A 17921-nucleotide genomic window follows, 5' to 3' on the forward strand; every position below is an offset into this window, starting at 1 on the left:
TTTCTGTCCTTGCCACCAAGCTGTATATTGTTTTAGATGGCACAGATGTGTCTGATAAGCTGTTTACAGTGTAGTCCCCACGTCTGCCAGCACATATGTCTGCCTGCCTACAACAATATTCTGCTTGTTGTTTATTCTTAGACAAGCTTTGCTCTTTGTTTCAAGTTTATATTAAAGGTACAATTTACTTGATTTTGATTCATGTGGCCAACCTAGAGCAGATAAGTTATTTTTTAACGATTTCATGTGTAAATTACATTTAATGGTATGAATAATTTAGGTAATGGAAATACTATTTTGCTTTGTTTTGTTTTAGCCTTTCGTATGTCTTGATTCTTAACAGCTCCTTGCTTGTTGAAAGTTAAGCTCCCATTTGGCCTTGTTTGGTGGTGCCTATAGAACCTGGAATCTTGCCTTGGTAGTTGAAGTTACTTCACCTCTCACTTCGTTGTTTTGATATACTTGTGTTTTAAACCACTCTTTATTTATGCCTTAGGGTCAACATCAGGCCAAAGGAAAGTGATGCTGTTCAAGAAAGGAGGTCATTATCTGTTTCGCCGTCATCCAGAAGTTGTCAATTCTGCCATTATGGATCTTCTTCAAATGGCCCTTGCATCTAGCAAGTAACTGGTCTTTGACATGGGGTAAAACGCTCAGCCAAGACAGCAGTTCACGATAAGTAGTTGATCTGAGGCATCATCCTGAATTTATTGATTCTGCATTCAGCTACTTTTCTTGTAGCAATGCAAATGTAGTTCACTGTACAGCAACACTGTCAGTAACTTTCTCACCATTTTTTTATCTCACTTGCCTAACTACTGCTCTGATTACTTGTGAGCACGCAGCTTTTTCCAACTTTATTCAATGAGATGCTCTGGCACTCTTAAAAACTTTGGGAATTATGAACTGTGTGTAACAATCCATCATACAGGACAGGTTTTAAAAGTGAACCAGACCTTGGGTAGTCTTGATGTGTGTGTACGTCAGTAGCTCTGAGAAAACAGTGTGACTTTAGGCACTCAATAATGTGACAGTCTCCTACAAGTCTCAGGAATTCTAACTACTACTCCTGTCACTTCAGATTTTTCTAAAGCTTTTCTTAACTATGCTAAGTTAATATGTGCATGATGCAAATTAAAGCATAAAGAAGGATCACCATCACCCACAAATTTGATATTTGAGGAATGCCAAGCAATATCTAGACATTGCCATTTCCAACGCACTTTGTAGAGACACTTTCCTTCCGTGTACTTGTTCGCTTTTGTGTAGCTTCACTAACACACATGTCTCATTGTAGCTTATGCAAGTTTTGAGTTAATTGACTGAATGATAGGTTCTCCAATACTCCCAACACACAAGAACCCTCAGAAAGCATCTGTGTACATTTTACACAAGTTTTGCAGGGTTTAACATCTCTATAAAAGTATCGGTCCTTAACCAAAGCAAGCTAAAGGACTACTCAAGTGTACTGTGCACCCAGTTTATACATGCGTCTTTTTTGTTTTACTGTATAAAGCAGTTATAAGGAACATACCATATTTATTCGAATATAGGTTGACCTCTTCTTTCCAGAAATGTTACCCCATAATTGCCTATCGACCTATATACGTGACCAAAAACTTTAACCTATATTCGTGATCAAAGCTAGCAAAAGTGCCGAGCTAATGGAGTTCCAATGTAGAACAGAGTCGCCGCCAGAGCCGTGAGTGCCAAGGCCGCAAACCAAAACAGCCTGCCATGCATGTCAATACCATACGTCGAAGCCGCAGTTGCACAAAACACTAAATACTCTATTTACTCAATTTTAACGCACACCGATTGTAATGCGCACCCGTACAGTACAGTACTAACTAAATTAACAAGCATGGTGTCACATGCACACAAGCAAACATGAGCACATCTCACTCAGCGACTGCGGAAACTCGCTGTCAAAATGCTGGAGTGAGGAAGTACGGCAGCAGCTGCCTCTCACTTCAACGCAAACTATAAGCAGCAAAAATACAGCGTGCAGTGGACTCTGTCCCCATCGCAGATCGCTTTCAAAATAGGACTGAGACGATCGTATTGCTGAATTGGATTGTCACAAATACGTCCTGCTTCGGTCCACTGTGTTGCTTTGCTGGGGAAAACCGTCTTCTTCTGTTTGCGCCAGTCCTGCATGCAAGTTTCGGATACTCCGAACACCTGTGATGTGGCCTGATTTCCGTCTGTCTCCGCGCACATGACACTGTCCTTTTACATGCAGCATCATGATGAACTCGGCAATTCATGCTAAGAGAGCTGACACAGAAAACGGGAAGACAGACGGTGGACCACAGAGGGAGAAAAGCTTAGTAAAGGCCCCAACCAGTACAGACAGGTTGGAAACAGTGTGGCAGAAGTAACATGCTGTTTTTCGCAAAGGAGCACTGTGGCTGGTGCCTCAAATGTCAACGTTGCCATAGCAACCGTGCTCCTGAAGCTCTTGCTGCTGGTGTCAACCTCTGAAAAGTGAGATAAGATTTTTCCACTTGCGTCTTTCTCGCAGCACGTTTTGTTCGCGAGGCAAGCTGACTTTAAATTGTGGTGTGAAGCTTGAAAGTTGTGTTTTGGGTCTGTGAGTGCGACTGTCAGTCAGCAACAGAGATACTCAAGTAATTACGGCACGGGTCTTTGTCGGCTTCTTCAACGGGCCACGGAAAAGCACAGGAGTGCGTCTGCTTCACTAAACTTGATACAGAAGTCTCGCAAGCTTTGTTCTGACATGCATCAGCAGCACGCACTTCCAGCAGTTCATAGCAACAAAAGTTTAAAGCTTGTGCCTATCTGCTCTCGTGAGCTGATTGGAGGTGCAAAGGGAGATGGCATACCAACGTAGCTGCACTTCCAGCTTCAAAGACATGACTTCAGGGCCTCTCTTATTTTGTTTCTTTTTACACATGGAGGAAGCACATGGAGGAAGCTTCGGCAGCTAGGGCGGACGAGGCATCCATTTTGAAATGCCCATGTGGATATGGTAATGCAGATTTATTGTCATGCTCTATTCTAATGTGCCAATTCTAATGGGTCGACCTATATTCGAATAATATTTTTTTTTTTATTTCTCAGAGAGCACAATATTAGGGGTCTACCTACATTTGTGCTTGGCCTATTTTCGAGTAAGTAGAGTAATATCAAAAAATGAAAAAGAGAAACATACTCAAGCAGGTGTACCTGTGATCACATCAATAATAATTAGATTTCGGTGTCAATGTCAAATTGACAGTTTTTCAGTTGGGGGCTAGTCTCGTGTGCCGTCTCAGATTTGTCAAGACGTGGAACCTTGAAAGTTGGTGCGCATGCACTTCGGTGTGCCTTTCCTTCACCTCACCAGTGTTTGTATTCAGCTGCATGTGCCATCTGGGAGCTTAGCAGATTTGTAAATCAAATGCACAAAAAGAAAATGAATCAAAGGTTTGCAAGAACTTGCTAAAGGGACTCAACAATGCTTTTTCTTCAAAAATTAGATTGCACTGGAGTAAGCCTGATGCCTCTGAATGAATATACTCCCACAGAAATCTTCTAAAAGGATGTAACAATGACAGCAGGTTAAAGAGCACAATGTTTATTTCCCCGTTCCACTTCAACACAATCTTTCTTCTCAGCTATGGTCAGCGTATTGCTCCTTACTTTTTCTTCTTTCCATGGTGCACTCATGGTAACCCTTGAAGATTGGTGTCTTAAAAAGATGCTGGAGAGGGACACATCTTGGAGGGCTGTATATGTGGGCATGAACTTTCACTCAGGCGTAAGTCGTGGCTATAAAGAATTCTCTAATGGCTGGCATCTATGGGCTGTTGTACAGGTCTATAATGTCACGGGCGTCCCGTAACAGGAAGGAAGGGGGCTGGAAAGCAATCTTTTATGCGAGATTGTGGGTTGCCTGCTACGTGCAGTGGAATAATATTTGGCATGCATGTCCATGGCAGCATGGTCCACAGACAGCGAATGTTTTCGTGCTCAAAAGGCATTGCATTGCCCCTTTAAAGGCCGCTTCATGGAGAGCTCATTAACAGTATGTGCCTTGCGTGTTTTGCTTGCAAATTACGGCACATAAAGTGCAGGTCTGCTGCTGCATCCATGCAAGCTTTATGCTAGTTCACCTCTTAGTGTTGTCCTGTAGTTTTCAGTTTTTTAGGTGACCACTGAAGTTCTGTTGGACTATTCTTAGAGTGCTGGCGCCTTCTCCTCAAGATCACATGTGAGACTCCTCAGGAAATTCTGCTCAGGAATAACTGCTGTTTGCGTTTATCGAGTTGAGGTGAAAAAGTGTTGCTGAATCTAGGTATTTAAAAATTATGTTATATCACTTACTGCAGTGTGAGCTTAAGACCTAATTCCTGTTGAGGCGTCCTAAAAGCGATAAACGCATTAACCTCATTCGTTCACTTTTTATTTCCTTGTTAAGATAATTCTTGGCTTGTGGGCTTTCTTATGAAATTTTCTAAGGCATGCAAAATTTCTGCTAATCCTTTCAGTGAATGTGAGGGTGATGTTGGTGTTTCTGATGGGAAAATTACATGCATATTCTGCATATAAATGCAGAAGGTTCCCGAAACTGTATTTTGCATTGATTTTATTTGGCAGTATCACTTTGCGAGTCTCAGAATTATTATTTTATTCATTAATTTCATTGGGTCCCTTTCTTTACATTTGTCATGCAATGTATGCAAACTTATTTTAACACCAACCAATCACAGTCTGTGCTGAAGCTGTAGCAATGTGAGGGGACCTTCCAAGTTATTGTGTTGAGCACAGTTTTTAGTACATTCGTTCTGCATTCCCTCTTCTCATTATATTTTTAGCATAGCTTTATTTATGGTACAGTTTTCTGATGCAGTGTGCCAATGCAGTATGCATTCAGTATTATTTTTCTGTATTAGTATTCAGGCAGCACATTCTTTTTATTCTCTTTTGCTCATGCACCCAATTTCGTATAATCATAATAGGTCATAATTATCACTGGTGACTCATTTTACTTTTTCTTTCCTATGTCCTATCTTCCTTTTGTTTCTGCTTCACTTTCGTTACACAGTTGGTGAATTGCTTTCATTCTGACTAAAGTAAGGGGTAAAACAATTGGGAGCACCAGTTGCTATTGCGAGACTTCAGCAGTTTTAGTAAAAGCATAATCTTTCTTGGGCCACCCGAAATATATTTAACACTCAGCATAGTGTAGCGGTTATAGGAGTGGAGTATTAATTGTGGCTCATCAGGTGTTTGCATGCTTAGCAGCCAGTGGCTTTGCAGTAACTCATTTTAAGTAGGCTTTCAGAACTGTGTCATCTATTTGAAGTATTAATGCACACAGAACTTTATGGTTTATGAGTAATTAAGGTAAGGAGACCAGTACCTATTCATTTTCCATTAAGTTACAGTAATATGCTCACGCAGTTATCAAATAATAAGAAAGAGCCATAGAAGAATACACTTATTAAGCCACATAATGAACACTCGGATCGTGAGGTCTGTCAGGCAACCGAGTTGGGCAGAAGTTTGCAAGGTGAAGGAATGAGCAAAACGAGAACAAAGTGAAAAGCCAGGGCTCTGGCTTTCACCTTGTTCTCATTGTGCTCATCGTCTTGAGTTTTCATCTCCCGTTTTCCCAAGGTGAAGGAAGCATCACCAAAAGAAAAATTGGCATCCATCTGGAGATATCGCGAATGAAGCACATTGCTAAACCAAATTTGCTAGCGAATAGAATTCTTTGTGTATTGTGTAGCCACACGACAACTGTATGTATTTGTTCTTGTCTGTCATTTTGGGTGATGCATTTGTAATTGCTTACAAGATGTCTGACCTCAGTGCTGTGTGTTAAATTTCGGTGTATGTACGCAACCAGATCTTTATACATATGCAACCATTGTATTGCAGTTTCTTTTTGTGTGTGTATGTTCGTTTCAGTGTACTCAATGTTTGTCAGGTATAACCACTTGTTTGCTGAGCAAACAAGTTTGCTTCGTCTGCAGAGATATTTATTGGGCTCTCCTGGTGAGATGCCCCATGAATGACTGTCATTGAAATGCTCCTGGTGCCAGATTCTGTGAGAAGTTATCGCTGAGTTTCGGACATGCACCGTATGAGAAGGCAGCAGACATATGCGGTGGACATAATCAGCAGATGTGTGCGGAACAAAATTTGGAAATGTGCTGCCCTCTCTTGTCGCTATCTGTTTCCATTCATCCTGCAGAGGAAAGCTCAATCTGAATTCTCACAAGGTCTGGTGCCACTGAAACATTTTGTGTGTGCTCACATAGATATACTAATACATCTGGTTAAGTTTTAAACACCTGTACTACTACCTGGTGAAATGATATTCACAAGTGAATGTGGCAGAACCTCTTTTATATAGTGAACAATGTTGAATTTTATACATTTTCCCAGTTACTTTCATAACACATTTTTTGTGCAGCCTGTAACATGGCTTCAATATATATGGCTTCATAATGTTTAATAAAACTGATTGGCAGCACTTGTTTCATTATTTTGGACCTGTAGTTATTTCGAGTGGTTGAACACGAACTCTTCTTTTACATCTGTTCACCTTCACTGTATTCTCATGATATTTTATCGTTAGCTTCATACAGAAAGCATGAGCAATAACAAAGCATTCATTTCTGAAAATGTCTTTTAAAGGCATGTGATGACTTGTTTGCCTTTCTTTTTTTTCTTATATAGTCCTGAGCAACAAAGGCAGACATGACAAATTGGCCTCACTGAATAAAAACAGTAAGGATATTATGTGAGTGCTTTTGAAAGTAGTGTTTGAGGCACTTAATCTGCTGCTTAAGGAGCCTGGCAGAAGTGTGAATTAAAAAAGAAAAAGCCACACATAAGCAGTTTTACAGCTACAACAGGATCTGCTAATATCGGTACCCTTCAAGTCTTAGCGAAAATAACAAGTCTCATCATTTATATTTCAAAATGCTTTCCAAGACCACGCTGCATGGTATGAACTGTCACGACAGACAGTCATAAGTGGTTAGGCGAGACAACACACAGTCCTCTTTCATGATTTGCTAGTACCAGTGCGCACCTATAGGCAAGCTCATTTCAATGAACAGCTGGAGTGGAAAGCAAAGAAGAAGCTGCGATACTTAAGCATCAGCAGTAACAAAATCCATGATACTGTCACACTGTAGTGACGGTGCAGAACACAGTAGCAACAACTGTGGATCACATGACTAATTCTTTATTGGGCAAACTTGTGCCCAGCAAAACATGTAACACTCAGGCAAAACGATAGAGGCGAGCAAGGTTGGCATTCGTTGAAAATCTTATCTTTGGTTCAAGCGCATCGGCTGTTATACATGACTCATCGAAGGTTCCAATGTAATTGCTGGTGCCCGCGTGCCTCCCAGAAATTACTACACAATTCGCGTCGTGCATACAATCTGGTCATACAAGACTCAGTGACAACAGACAGAAGAGATAGAATCCTTAACCTTCGAATAAGTTCCATATCACGCAGGCGTGTCTCACGCTGAGCGATAACTTCAAGTTGTTAGCGGTGAAATGCAGTTCTCGAGAGGGATAAATAAATACACGTGTCAATGCCCTCCTATTAAAAAGCATTGTCTCAATGCTACAAACTCAAGAGCAAGAAACTGAAGCACATGGAGTAAAGAAAATAAAAAACAAGAACAAAGTCCCAGAATTTGTTAGCGCTGGTAGAAGGGCTTAAGGTGTACAACATGGACTATTTCAGGCCGTTAGTGGCGCCTCTGTGATTGCGAAATACCATCTGGCACAACTTCATAGTCCAGTGCGCCAACACATCGGATAATCTTGTAGGGTCCGAAATAGCATCACAAAAATTTCTTGCCAAGTCCTCATTGGCTTATTGTAGTGCAAACCCAAACATGGTCGCCAGGCTGGTGCTCCAGGTAGTGTCGTTGAAGATTGTAATGCCAGCTGCTGGTCCTCTGCTGGTTCTTGATGTACACGCAAGCGAGCTGTTGAGATTTTCTTTGTTGGTGACGCACTGCAGCATGGCGTTGAGAGTCGTCGTCGGGTTCCTCCCGTAAACCAGCTTGAACGGCGTGATCTGCATTGTTTCTTGCACTGTCGTGTTGTAAGCGAAGGTTATGTATGGAAGGACGGCATTCTACGCCTTTTGCTCAATGTCAACATACATACCTTGCTAATATGTAGGCGAGAGTCTTGTTCAGCCACTCCGTACATAAGACCATTAGTCTCCATATGCTAGGTAGTTGACCTCCTGTGACTGTCTGGCTGTGTTGCAGAATTTCTTGGGTGAGCTCTGCTGTAAAGACTGTTCGTCTGTCACTGATGAGGACTTCTGGGGCATCATGTCATAGCAGGATGTTCTAGACGAATAATTTCGCCACTTTGGCTGCACTTCCAGCAGAGCTTTTGTTTCAGCAAAGTGGGTAAGGTAGTCCATTGCCCCGACAATCCACTTATTTCTGGATGTTGGCATCGAAAAAGGTCCAAGCAAGTCCATTCCGATCTGCTGCAATAGTCGGAAAGGAGGCTCGATTGGTTGTAGCAACCCCGCTGGCCTTGTTGGCCGTGTCTTGCATCACTGACAGTCTCGGCATGTCTTGACGTAATGGGCAACGTCGATGGTCAGGTGCAGCCAGTAATACTGCGCCTGAATCCTAGCAAGTGCACGAGAGAATCCAAGGTGCCAAGCAATTGGATGTTCATGAAGGGCATGGAGAACCTCAGGCCGCAGAGCTGAAGGCACAAGGAGAAGGTAGCTGACACGGACGGGTGAAATTTTCTTTATGAAGACGTGGTTGTGCGTGGAAAACGAAGACAGTCCACACGAGAAGACCCAGTGACAACAACAGTCTTGCCTTCAAAGTACTCCACAAGGCTTTCTAACTCTGGGTCTGCTTGTTGCTGTTCGGTGAAGTCGTCTGCGATTATTGTTCCTAGGAAGGCATTGTCGCCCAGTTTACCTTGTGGTGGTGGAGGAATAGGAGTGCACCACTGGCATTCGGCATCGGAATGATTCCGTCCGGACTTTTAAGCCATGGTAATGTTGAATTGCTGGAGTCGACTCATTCATGCTAAGTGACCCGAAGAATCCTTTAAGTTTGCCAGCCAACTCAAGGCGTAGTCATTGCTTACCACTTTTAAGTGCCCCTGGGCTGTCATCTGTGTCACAAGATAAAGTCTCTGTGAAGTACAGCCCACGGTCGAAAGGGCTTCTAGACTGCTCGGCAATGCCGGTATACGAAAAAGTGGTATATTAAATACCATGCAAAGGGAACACTGTTTAGTTTGCCAAATTTTCGTATATGGGTGCCTGTGCAGTCTTGGAACTTCTGCGAACATGGGCACAGAAATGCAGCTCATATTGAACATTACCATATAGGCAGGGCAGCACACAGTGCCTAGGTGTGTACGAGCCTTATTGTGGGCACTCATTCCAATTTATTTCTGGTAGGGAAGGTAGGCAAGATTGTTTGTGTGCATGCAAAGTACTTGCACACACAAGCACTCCCATCACGTGGCCTCCGAGATCGCGATGTTGTGATCTCGGAGGCCATGCCCATGATTAAAAGCTTTCACACACTGTTGTCCAATAAGCACCATTTTATCCAGTAATTTAGACAAATCCTTAGACACTCTTTTGGAGGCCACGTTTGATCTTGTTAATGCTGTACTTTGGTGAAGTCTGGGAAAGCGATGCCTTTGAGCACGGTGGCCAGTAGCGGCGCCACACGTGACGTCATCGCTTGCTCAATGCAGCTGCGCACAGCCTGAGCGGTGGCTTCCGTGATGAACTTCTGGTGAAGTATGCCGACGCTCACCTTGGCAAGCGTCAGGCCCATGAACTCCTTCGTGTCGAACACCTTCAGCTCAGGCACATCATCTGGCCCCTTGGGGTCTGTTCACCAAGAGAGAAAAGCGTAGAAAAGAACTATAGCTGTACTTTGGACTTTAGTTATTTTCTCTTTTTGTATGTGTGTGTGTGTATCTGTATAAATACCAGGCATGTGGCAACAACCGTGTGAATTGCTAAGAGCCAACAATGTCATGGAAGCAAATTTTAGAGAAACTGAAGTGTCTTAAAGCGAGTAGCTTTCTTTGGCTGTTTTGCCCGTTCTCTGCAGAATTATGCAATGAAGCAAGAAACGCTACCTAATGTCCTCACTGCAAGAAGTGTACGCTGCCAAGCGCACCAAATTCCTTTAGTAAAGCGAGCAGCTTTCTTGAAACATTTGGCTGTTTGCCTAAATTGACAGGTATCTTTTATAGTTCATGCAGAAATTTTTCCTTTTTCAGTTTTTGGGCTACTAATAATTTATGCTTAACTTCGTACCGTTAACAGAAAATAAGGGAAATTATAAAATATTCATCGCAGGCTTAACACACACCTGTAGTTATTTATGACATTTGTTTTTGAAAGATAGCCTATTCCTCTATGCTTTTTTTTAACTTCATTGTTTGTTGGCTTCTAAGTTTACTAAGAATCGAGATTTTCAGTTTCCTCACCCGTATTCTTCCAGCACTGTATCAAGATGGGGAGAAAAAGGAGAGGGGCCACTGCAAAACAGACTAAGCCTTATGCACTGGTACAGGCATTTTGCAACCTCTGCCAGATGGGGAAAAGTGGTGCGAGGCAGTGGTGGAGGACAGGAAACTAAGTGACAAGGGTTGCTGGAGTGAGCAGCCGTAGGTGTATAGTTACTTCTCTGCCGCTATATCCTGCTCCAACAGGGCTATAATCCCACACAGACTAATCTAGACGCTGACTCGACTCTCCAGATTTAACATTCGTTTATTATGGTAAGGAGATTTATAAGAAACATGACCTTCATGAAGCGGGTCCGTCACGGGGCTTTACGGGGCGGCAACTGTGTTCCACACAGTGAATCTAGTTCTTTCTTCCAATGACGGTACTTCCAGAATTGCCACGACTAACAGATACTACCGTATATACGCAATTAAGGGCTGCGTTCATGCAAGAGGCTCAGCCCCAACTTGGCAGCCCGAAATTCGAAAGAAACTGTAAGACGCTGAACAGACAACTGAAGAGAGCATCACTGCAACCTGTGTGCATGCTTGGCTTGCGCAATGAGACGTCAGAGTCGACGCCATGGAGGACACTGAGGACTACTGTATCCATGAGCGGGCTACCAAACCGAATCTGAGCAGCGGTCACAGCGGCAGTAGCGAGGACTATAGCCTCTTTGCCCCCATAGTACCCAATTGGGCACATTGCTTTTATTCGCTTCAGGACTCTATTGGGGACTATAGCCTAGTCATGCTGCAATTTGCAGCTTTTTTTGCCGCCACCCGCATATTTCTCATGGAGAAAATAAATGTTCTTTTGATTGATTGATTCACTGATTGATTGATTGGCTCAGCTGCAATTACGTAAAATCTCCAATCCCAGTATAAAGTCTGAAGCATGCAGAACTATGTCGGAGTGGTTTAGGTGCACTACTGCTGCAAGCATTTGTGAATATTCCCACCAACTCGGGTCTAGGCCGTTGTGTCGTCACCGATGACAAAATGCAACCATCAGGTAGCTCTCGATTACTGTGAAATAGAGGATGCAGTATCGACAAGCCAAAGTACCAATCAATGTTAGCTTTTCATCTATGTCTTTTGGCCAGTAAAAATGGCTAAAAATTGAATTCTGGGTATAACGAATGATTATGAAGCATGCCATAGTGGGGAACTCCAAAATAATTTGGACCACCTGGGGTTCCTTAACCTGTGCCCATGCACAGTACATAGGGAAAAAGGTTTTTATGACAAGAATTGTAAGGAGCCGATTACTTTCTCCATTTACTTGGTGATGCTGCCTCCACATCAAACCGGCATACTTTAACGAAAGATAGTGTTTTCACATTCATGATGTGCAAGTCGGTAATAAGAACCGGCTTGAATATTACGCTTTTGAGTGTGCTTTGGGTCTGAGGAGGATAGAAAGGCACCAGCTGTGTGGTGTGCTTGCATAAACAAATATATATGCATTTTGAAAACAACAGCGTTCGCTCTTTTTGGGCAAAGAAATCAAGGGTATCACACATGGCATGAAAAAATTTGACCGCAATCGCCAACCCGCCTGTAAGGGTGGCATCTCGTCAACATTGCAAAAAAAAAAAAATGTGCTACTCTTACAAGGGTGCATACAGGATGTCCCAGCTATCATGCACCACGTTTTTGAGCGCAGCTCTTAGGCTCCCGTTCTTGTGGCGAGCGTCGCCGTCGGTGTCGTACCTCGTAGCCGAGCGAACGAACACAGCGACGGATGAAAGCGAACGCGGAGCGCAGCGGTACAGAAAAGATGGCGATAGCGAAGTGAGCGCGAGGAGGAAAGCAGAGAAGGAGGGTATGTCGAAAGCGCGAGAAAAGCGTAGAGCCGCGCAAGGAACACTTTGCGGCGACGATGTCTGCGAGATTGCGCCAGATTAGCGCGCGTCAGACAGAAACAAAGCGCTGCATGAGCGGAGGTCTGTCTGCGGCTGCTGCTGTGAATCGCGTCCACGCGCCGTCTCTCGCGATCTGCCGATTATCGAGACAGTCGCTGTAACAATCATGTGACGCCCCCTCGGGTATAATCTTCATTGGTCCGCCAGGTTCGGTGGGCAACATTGGTCACCGCACCCAATAAACACCGACGAGCACAGCTGCTCGGCGGTCAGTCATCGTTCGTCACCACCACGCTGCGAAGCGTATGTATAACGGAGGGTGCCTCGAGCCCTCCCTCGCTCACGAATCCGGGCAGATCGTGACAGTCGCGCCACACATCGCTCCGTTTGGAACGTGCCGCACGAACGAAACAGATTGTCCGCGCCAGCCATGGTTAATCGCAAAATGGAAACACGTACAGCAGAATCTCGTTGATACGATTCTGCATAATATGCTTTATTTTCCCGGCCAACTTGCACAGGAGCGACGTAATTTCGTACGGTTACTGCGATTGCGTTTTCCCCCGAGATCAAATAATACGACAGCAGTAGTGGGCTCTTACAGGTATTTCTAAAGCTCACAGCTTTATATTCCAGTGTATTAGCTTAGTTAGCATTCCAATGACCCACGAACAACGTGTTAAGCCCCCAAACACACTGAAGGAAAAACGCACGCGGCGGGCCACCGGCGGTAAAGCGCTGCTGCGGCAGTGCGGCGGTGCGCCCCTGATCTGTTCAGTGAGGAAACTGCGGCTTTTTTTTTTTAACTTCCAAAATAAATTTTGTATGGACATTGAAAAGAAGAGAGTTCAGCGCAAACTGACGGGCTATTTCAACGCTGCTGAATAAAAGTACGTTGGCTGCGGTTTGTATGGCATCGAGTGATGCTTCTGCGCATAACGTGTTGTGCGGAGCAGTATCACTCAACTCCACGCGAACCTTAGCTGTTGATTAAAACTTCTTTCTGGGCGAGTTGGTGCTTACTTGATTTGACAAATATAACAGCGCTAACACATGCAACCACAAAGGAACAAGGACGAGACACAAGCGCTTGTGTCTTGTCCCTGGTCTTCAACTTAGCTGTTGAGTTCGTCACCGAGTACGCCTATTTTCTTGCTTTTTGGAGCTAACGTTGGATAATACGATTTTCGGATGATGCGTTTTATTTTTTGGCTCCCGTGAATATTGTATCAACGATATTCCACTGTATACAGCTACGCTCAGATTTGGGATTAGGGAGTATCGTAATCGTCGGCGATTTTTCAAAAAAGGACGGTATATTCTACGCGAGGATAACTAAGCGCGTATTGTTCACATTCGCTCAGAGTAGCTGCCAGTATAAGTTCTTTTCTTGATGTTATTCGGTTTAATAATCAATTGCGGTTGGCTAATTTCTTTAATTACAGCTCTGAATGCCATGCTGTCAATGAAAAATTCGTAGGAAATTGAAAGAAACTTAAAGCTGGCATGTTTTCAGCCAGGCATTCTTTTCCAGTTTATTCTTTCCGCTGATAAGGTGCAGCACCGTTAGTCACATGTATGACTCGAACCTTCAACCGCCACCAGACCAGACCGGTGCTGCGCTCCGCGCATCCAGATGGAGCTCCTTGGCGAGCACTCCGGGAGGCGGCGAGGGGGGGGGGGGTGCACTTCATGACTTTGGGCGGAAACACCTTTGTTTCAACGTCCCAACACATCATTCAAACTTTGTTTTTCACTGTCGCGATCCAGGGAGGGAGGGGGGGGGTATTCTGTAAATGTTCACCAAGAGGACGCGTCCATTTCGGCCGCTGCTGAAGTGCTGATTGGATGAGGTGGAGTACCAGCGAGAAAACAGGCGTGCACAACCAGTTTCATTCTCGATGGTTCAGCTCCGGCCAGTCAGTGGTGGCCGAAATGGACAGTCCAATATAGGCGGACACTTACAAAATACCCCAGCATTCATCATGGACAAGACCACCTTTACCAAAGCGCCCATCACTCAAGCCGAACAGCGCCGTGTCCGGTTGGATGTGCGATCTGAAGAGCGATCAAACATGGACATGTACGGCGGGTCCGTGACGCGTTTGCATTCCATGCAGTTCCAGCTTTGTGGAGCGTATTTGAGGGCACTGCTTTTTGATGCGGGCGGACGGTTAGTCACGTGACACACACACACACACACACACATATATATATATATATATATATAAATCATTTCTCGCTGGCTGTCTTTATCAGTCGGGAAAAGTGAACGGGCAGAAAGTACCTGGCTTAATGCATGCCACTTTTAAGTTTCTCTCAATTTTATTCATTGACAGCATGCCATTCAGAGCAGTAATTAAAATATGTGCTAAATAATTAATAAATTGAATGACATCAACAAAAATATTGCTGGTGCCTGCTCTACTCGATTGTGAACAATATGCACTTGGCTCTCATCGTGTCGAATGGCGCGTCTTTTTAAAAAAACGCCATGCATGACAGCTGGGATCACCCATATATACGGTATATGTGCGCCACTATACACCAACAAAACGTGTAGAGCGGATGATGCGCTTGTAAGACAGCGTGAGCTCCCTTGCTTACTCACGGCCAATGAGCATGTACACGCGCACGATCTCCACTTTTCCGGTGACCTTGCCCGAGACCTGTTGCGCGACGCCCGTGTAGTCGTACAAGGCTTCAAACTCGCAGTCGCGCACCAACACCGTGGCGGCCACGTCGAATCGCTCCTCCGGCGTCGGTGCGTCGGCGTCGCCTTCGTTGTGCGGCAGCACCTCGACCAGCCACGGCCTGCCGTCGTGGCTGACCCGGCCCAAGCCTCGGACGGTGCCGTCGTGGAGCTTCCAGTCGGAGCCGTCGCCCGTGCTCCGTAGTTCGCTCGGCTCCATCTCTTGCAGCCGCACGTCGTCGCGCAGGCGCTGCATCACGACGTCCACGTATTCGCGCGCGGCGCGGAGGTTGCCTGCATACGCGTGCGGTCAGTGCGTAAGTCTGTCGAAATGCCTGAAACCTAGACGGACCAGCAGTGTTCTGCACGCTGCCCGATTGGCTCCGCACAAAGACAGAAGCTCGCAGGAGACTCGAAGTGATCGACAGTGGCCGAAAGAGGAATAATGTGTCAGGCGGCGCCCAGCGTTTCGGCCCCGATGGCAGAATTAAGTCTTCTTGTCGAAGCACTGGCTGCAGCCTGTGACATCCCTCGCTTGATCACTTTTGATCGCGCTCTGACCGGCTGCTATATAAACGTGAAATTTTCTTGTAGTTAGTCTGGCAGAGCTCGGCAGGGCGCATTGCAGCACGCAGTTATATTCTAAAGTGTCGCTTGTGGCAGCCTTTCCTTTGGTCTTGCAACTGGCATTGCTGGAATGTTCATTATGGGAATAACTGGACTCAGATGCCATGAGAGTACCGCATTCATCCATCTTAAGCATCGTCTCGGCCTCTGTTGCACCCCGGCTTACTGAACAGCATATGTCGTGACTCGCCGCCGCGGTTTAGCAGCTGTCGTGAGGCTGCTGCTGTGCACGATGAGGTGGGTTCGATAGCTTGCCGCAGCGGCTGCATTTTGATGGCTAAATGCAAAGGCGCTCGTGTACTTAGATTCAGGTGCACGTTAAAGTAAACGCCGGGGGGTCAAAATTAATCCGGAGTGCCCTACTACGACATGCCTCATAATAAGATCGTGATTTGGCACGTAAAACCACAGAATTCAATTTTTTATATGTCGTGACACCCCCGTGCGTCCTCTCGGCGATTAAGACGCCCAGTTTGCCATCGGAGCGAAGAATAGTGTATCAGCTATCGTTCCCATCTCAAGAAAACCCCTTCATTCCCGCTTCCTAAGGTGACGTGGTTCACGCCATGAAAGCTGCATGAACAAGGCTAAGACCATATAGTTTTCTACACACTTTAAGGAAACGCTGGTGCTATAGTGTCTAGAAGCTGCAAATATGGTGGTTCCGCCAGAGGTGCTGTTATTCTGGACGATCTCGAATTCTGTCATATTGTCAAATTCTGCATTTGAGTGCGGCAAAATGGCGCCATTCTGAGCCAATCAGAGAGGCGGCAGTAGCCTTCTCGGCCAATCAGAGCTGATAAGATGGCGAATTCTTCAATATGGCAGATTTTGACAAAGCCTAGAACAGGACTCCTGCACGGGAATGATGGCTAAATTTAGTACATAAATTTGCCCTAAACCTCGTCTTTTTAACTTCAAATGGCTTCGTGATTTTGCGAGATCATTTTCAACAATATATTGAGCTATAAATGCGAAAATTCGCAATGATTACGCACGTGCTCAGATTCTCATTGCCCTCTGCGTCTAAAAACATAGGATTACTTCTAAATTCTGGCCGATAGAGGCAGACTAAGCGCAGAAAATAAAGCCGCAAGGACATCTGGAAGCCACAAGCATGAAAACCTGACAAATATGTACTAACCATCATTATTGTAGGTGAACGATCACAGCGCCGGAGTTCCCTCTAGAAATTTTAGTAGGAAATTCTGTGGCTCAGGCGGTGGATGATGGCAAGGAGAAGGAACGAGTGATGTAATGAAGTACGAACTGATTTTTTCTGTCTTATGCATAAATACTTTCTTCGAGTGCATTTCCAGCTGCTTTCCTGACCTGTCGTTTATTGCCGCTTTAGTTAAGTATTTCCTTCGGTGTTAGAAACGGCGTGTCACGTAAAAACGACAGTGAACGAAGACATTTTCCATTGTTCCATTAACTGCGGATACTTTGCGAGTGCAATATGCAAGTATCGGGGACTGTGAAAATTATGCGAAGCAAACAAAAATATATATATTAACGCTTCAACTAGCAGCACTAGAATTAAAGTACGGAACAACATGCAACAGTGCAATCTGGCTGAGGCGAAGAACACGTTTAGAAGTTGAACGAAGATACTCACGCATATTCTTCGCCATTTCGAACGAAGCGCACCTCTGCTTCTTCTTTTACCCATACAGAAAACGCACGCGTATCCGTTCATGTCGACATTCCAAGAGTGTCTGTTGTGAAAGTGGCCTGTCATCAAGGCCAACATATAACCACTCTGGGGGATTGGCCAAGAACCGGGAAGTTAAAAATAAGAAATGTAAATGGAATTCAAACAAAATTCGAATCCATTTGCCCAATCTGCTTTTCCTTTTTCCTCTTCTTTTTCCTATATGACACATGGACTACATCACGGGACTGCGTGATGACGTTACGTGCTATCACGTGCGTGACGTCACGTGCGTATGTCTCACTGAAAATCATAAGCGACCATGTTTTAGGAAGATGATGTCTTATTGTTAGCATAGCCCGCTCATCAACAGTCGTGGTTACGCTGTCGTCTTCCTTTGGTGGCATTTTTTACCAGCGTTTTGGCAACCTCTTATTCTGCGTCCGTCATTTTAGCTTTTTAGTGAATGTTTGCGGCTGTTGTTGTATCAGTCCCAGACTGTACAGGTCGACAGCGTGGCGACTGTTACCTTGGGTGTCACAGCGAGACCACATGAAACGCACAAACT

At 44.8% G+C, this 17921-nt stretch overlaps 2 protein-coding genes across 5 annotated transcripts in view; one reads left to right on the plus strand and one right to left on the minus strand.

Moving 5' to 3' along the window:
• The window catches only part of LOC126537128 (uncharacterized), a 65528-nt gene extending 59029 nt beyond the window's left edge, over window positions 1-6499 (plus strand). For both annotated transcript variants that reach the window (XM_055073731.2, XM_050184282.3), the window contains exon 9: window positions 497-6499. In XM_055073731.2, the coding sequence (XP_054929706.2) occupies window positions 497-627 (131 nt within the window). In that variant the 3' untranslated portion in view covers window positions 628-6499. The remainder of the gene's footprint in view (window positions 1-496) is intronic.
• On the minus strand, window positions 2929-17403 carry LOC126537129 (uncharacterized). 3 transcript variants are annotated; one of them, XM_072287830.1, is made up of 4 exons: window positions 17318-17403; window positions 14992-15366; window positions 9807-9883; window positions 2929-3865 (listed from the first exon to the last, which is right to left on the minus strand). In XM_072287830.1, the coding sequence occupies exons 1-4, from the start codon at window positions 17331-17333 to the stop codon at window positions 3806-3808; spliced, it is 528 nt and encodes a 175-aa protein (XP_072143931.1). In that variant the 5' UTR covers window positions 17334-17403; the 3' UTR covers window positions 2929-3805. The 3 variants fall into 3 exon arrangements, with proteins under 3 accessions (XP_072143931.1, XP_072143932.1, XP_050040241.2); XM_072287831.1 differs by lacking the exon at window positions 9807-9883; XM_050184284.3 differs by lacking the exon at window positions 2929-3865 and having other exon boundaries at window positions 9571-9883.
• Between the last annotated feature and the right edge of the window lie 518 nt (window positions 17404-17921).

The sequence above is a fragment of the Dermacentor andersoni genome, chromosome 4 (assembly GCF_023375885.2).
Source record: "Dermacentor andersoni chromosome 4, qqDerAnde1_hic_scaffold, whole genome shotgun sequence".
Taxonomy (NCBI): domain Eukaryota; kingdom Metazoa; phylum Arthropoda; class Arachnida; order Ixodida; family Ixodidae; genus Dermacentor; species Dermacentor andersoni.

Bases quoted from the DNA above. Each gene is read 5' to 3' on its own strand.
- LOC126537129 (XM_050184284.3), bottom strand. The intron at 9,884-14,991 runs GTGAGTAAGCAA...CTTGGTGAACAG, and splicing joins CGTGTACATGCTCATTGGCC to ACCCCAAGGGGCCAGATGAT.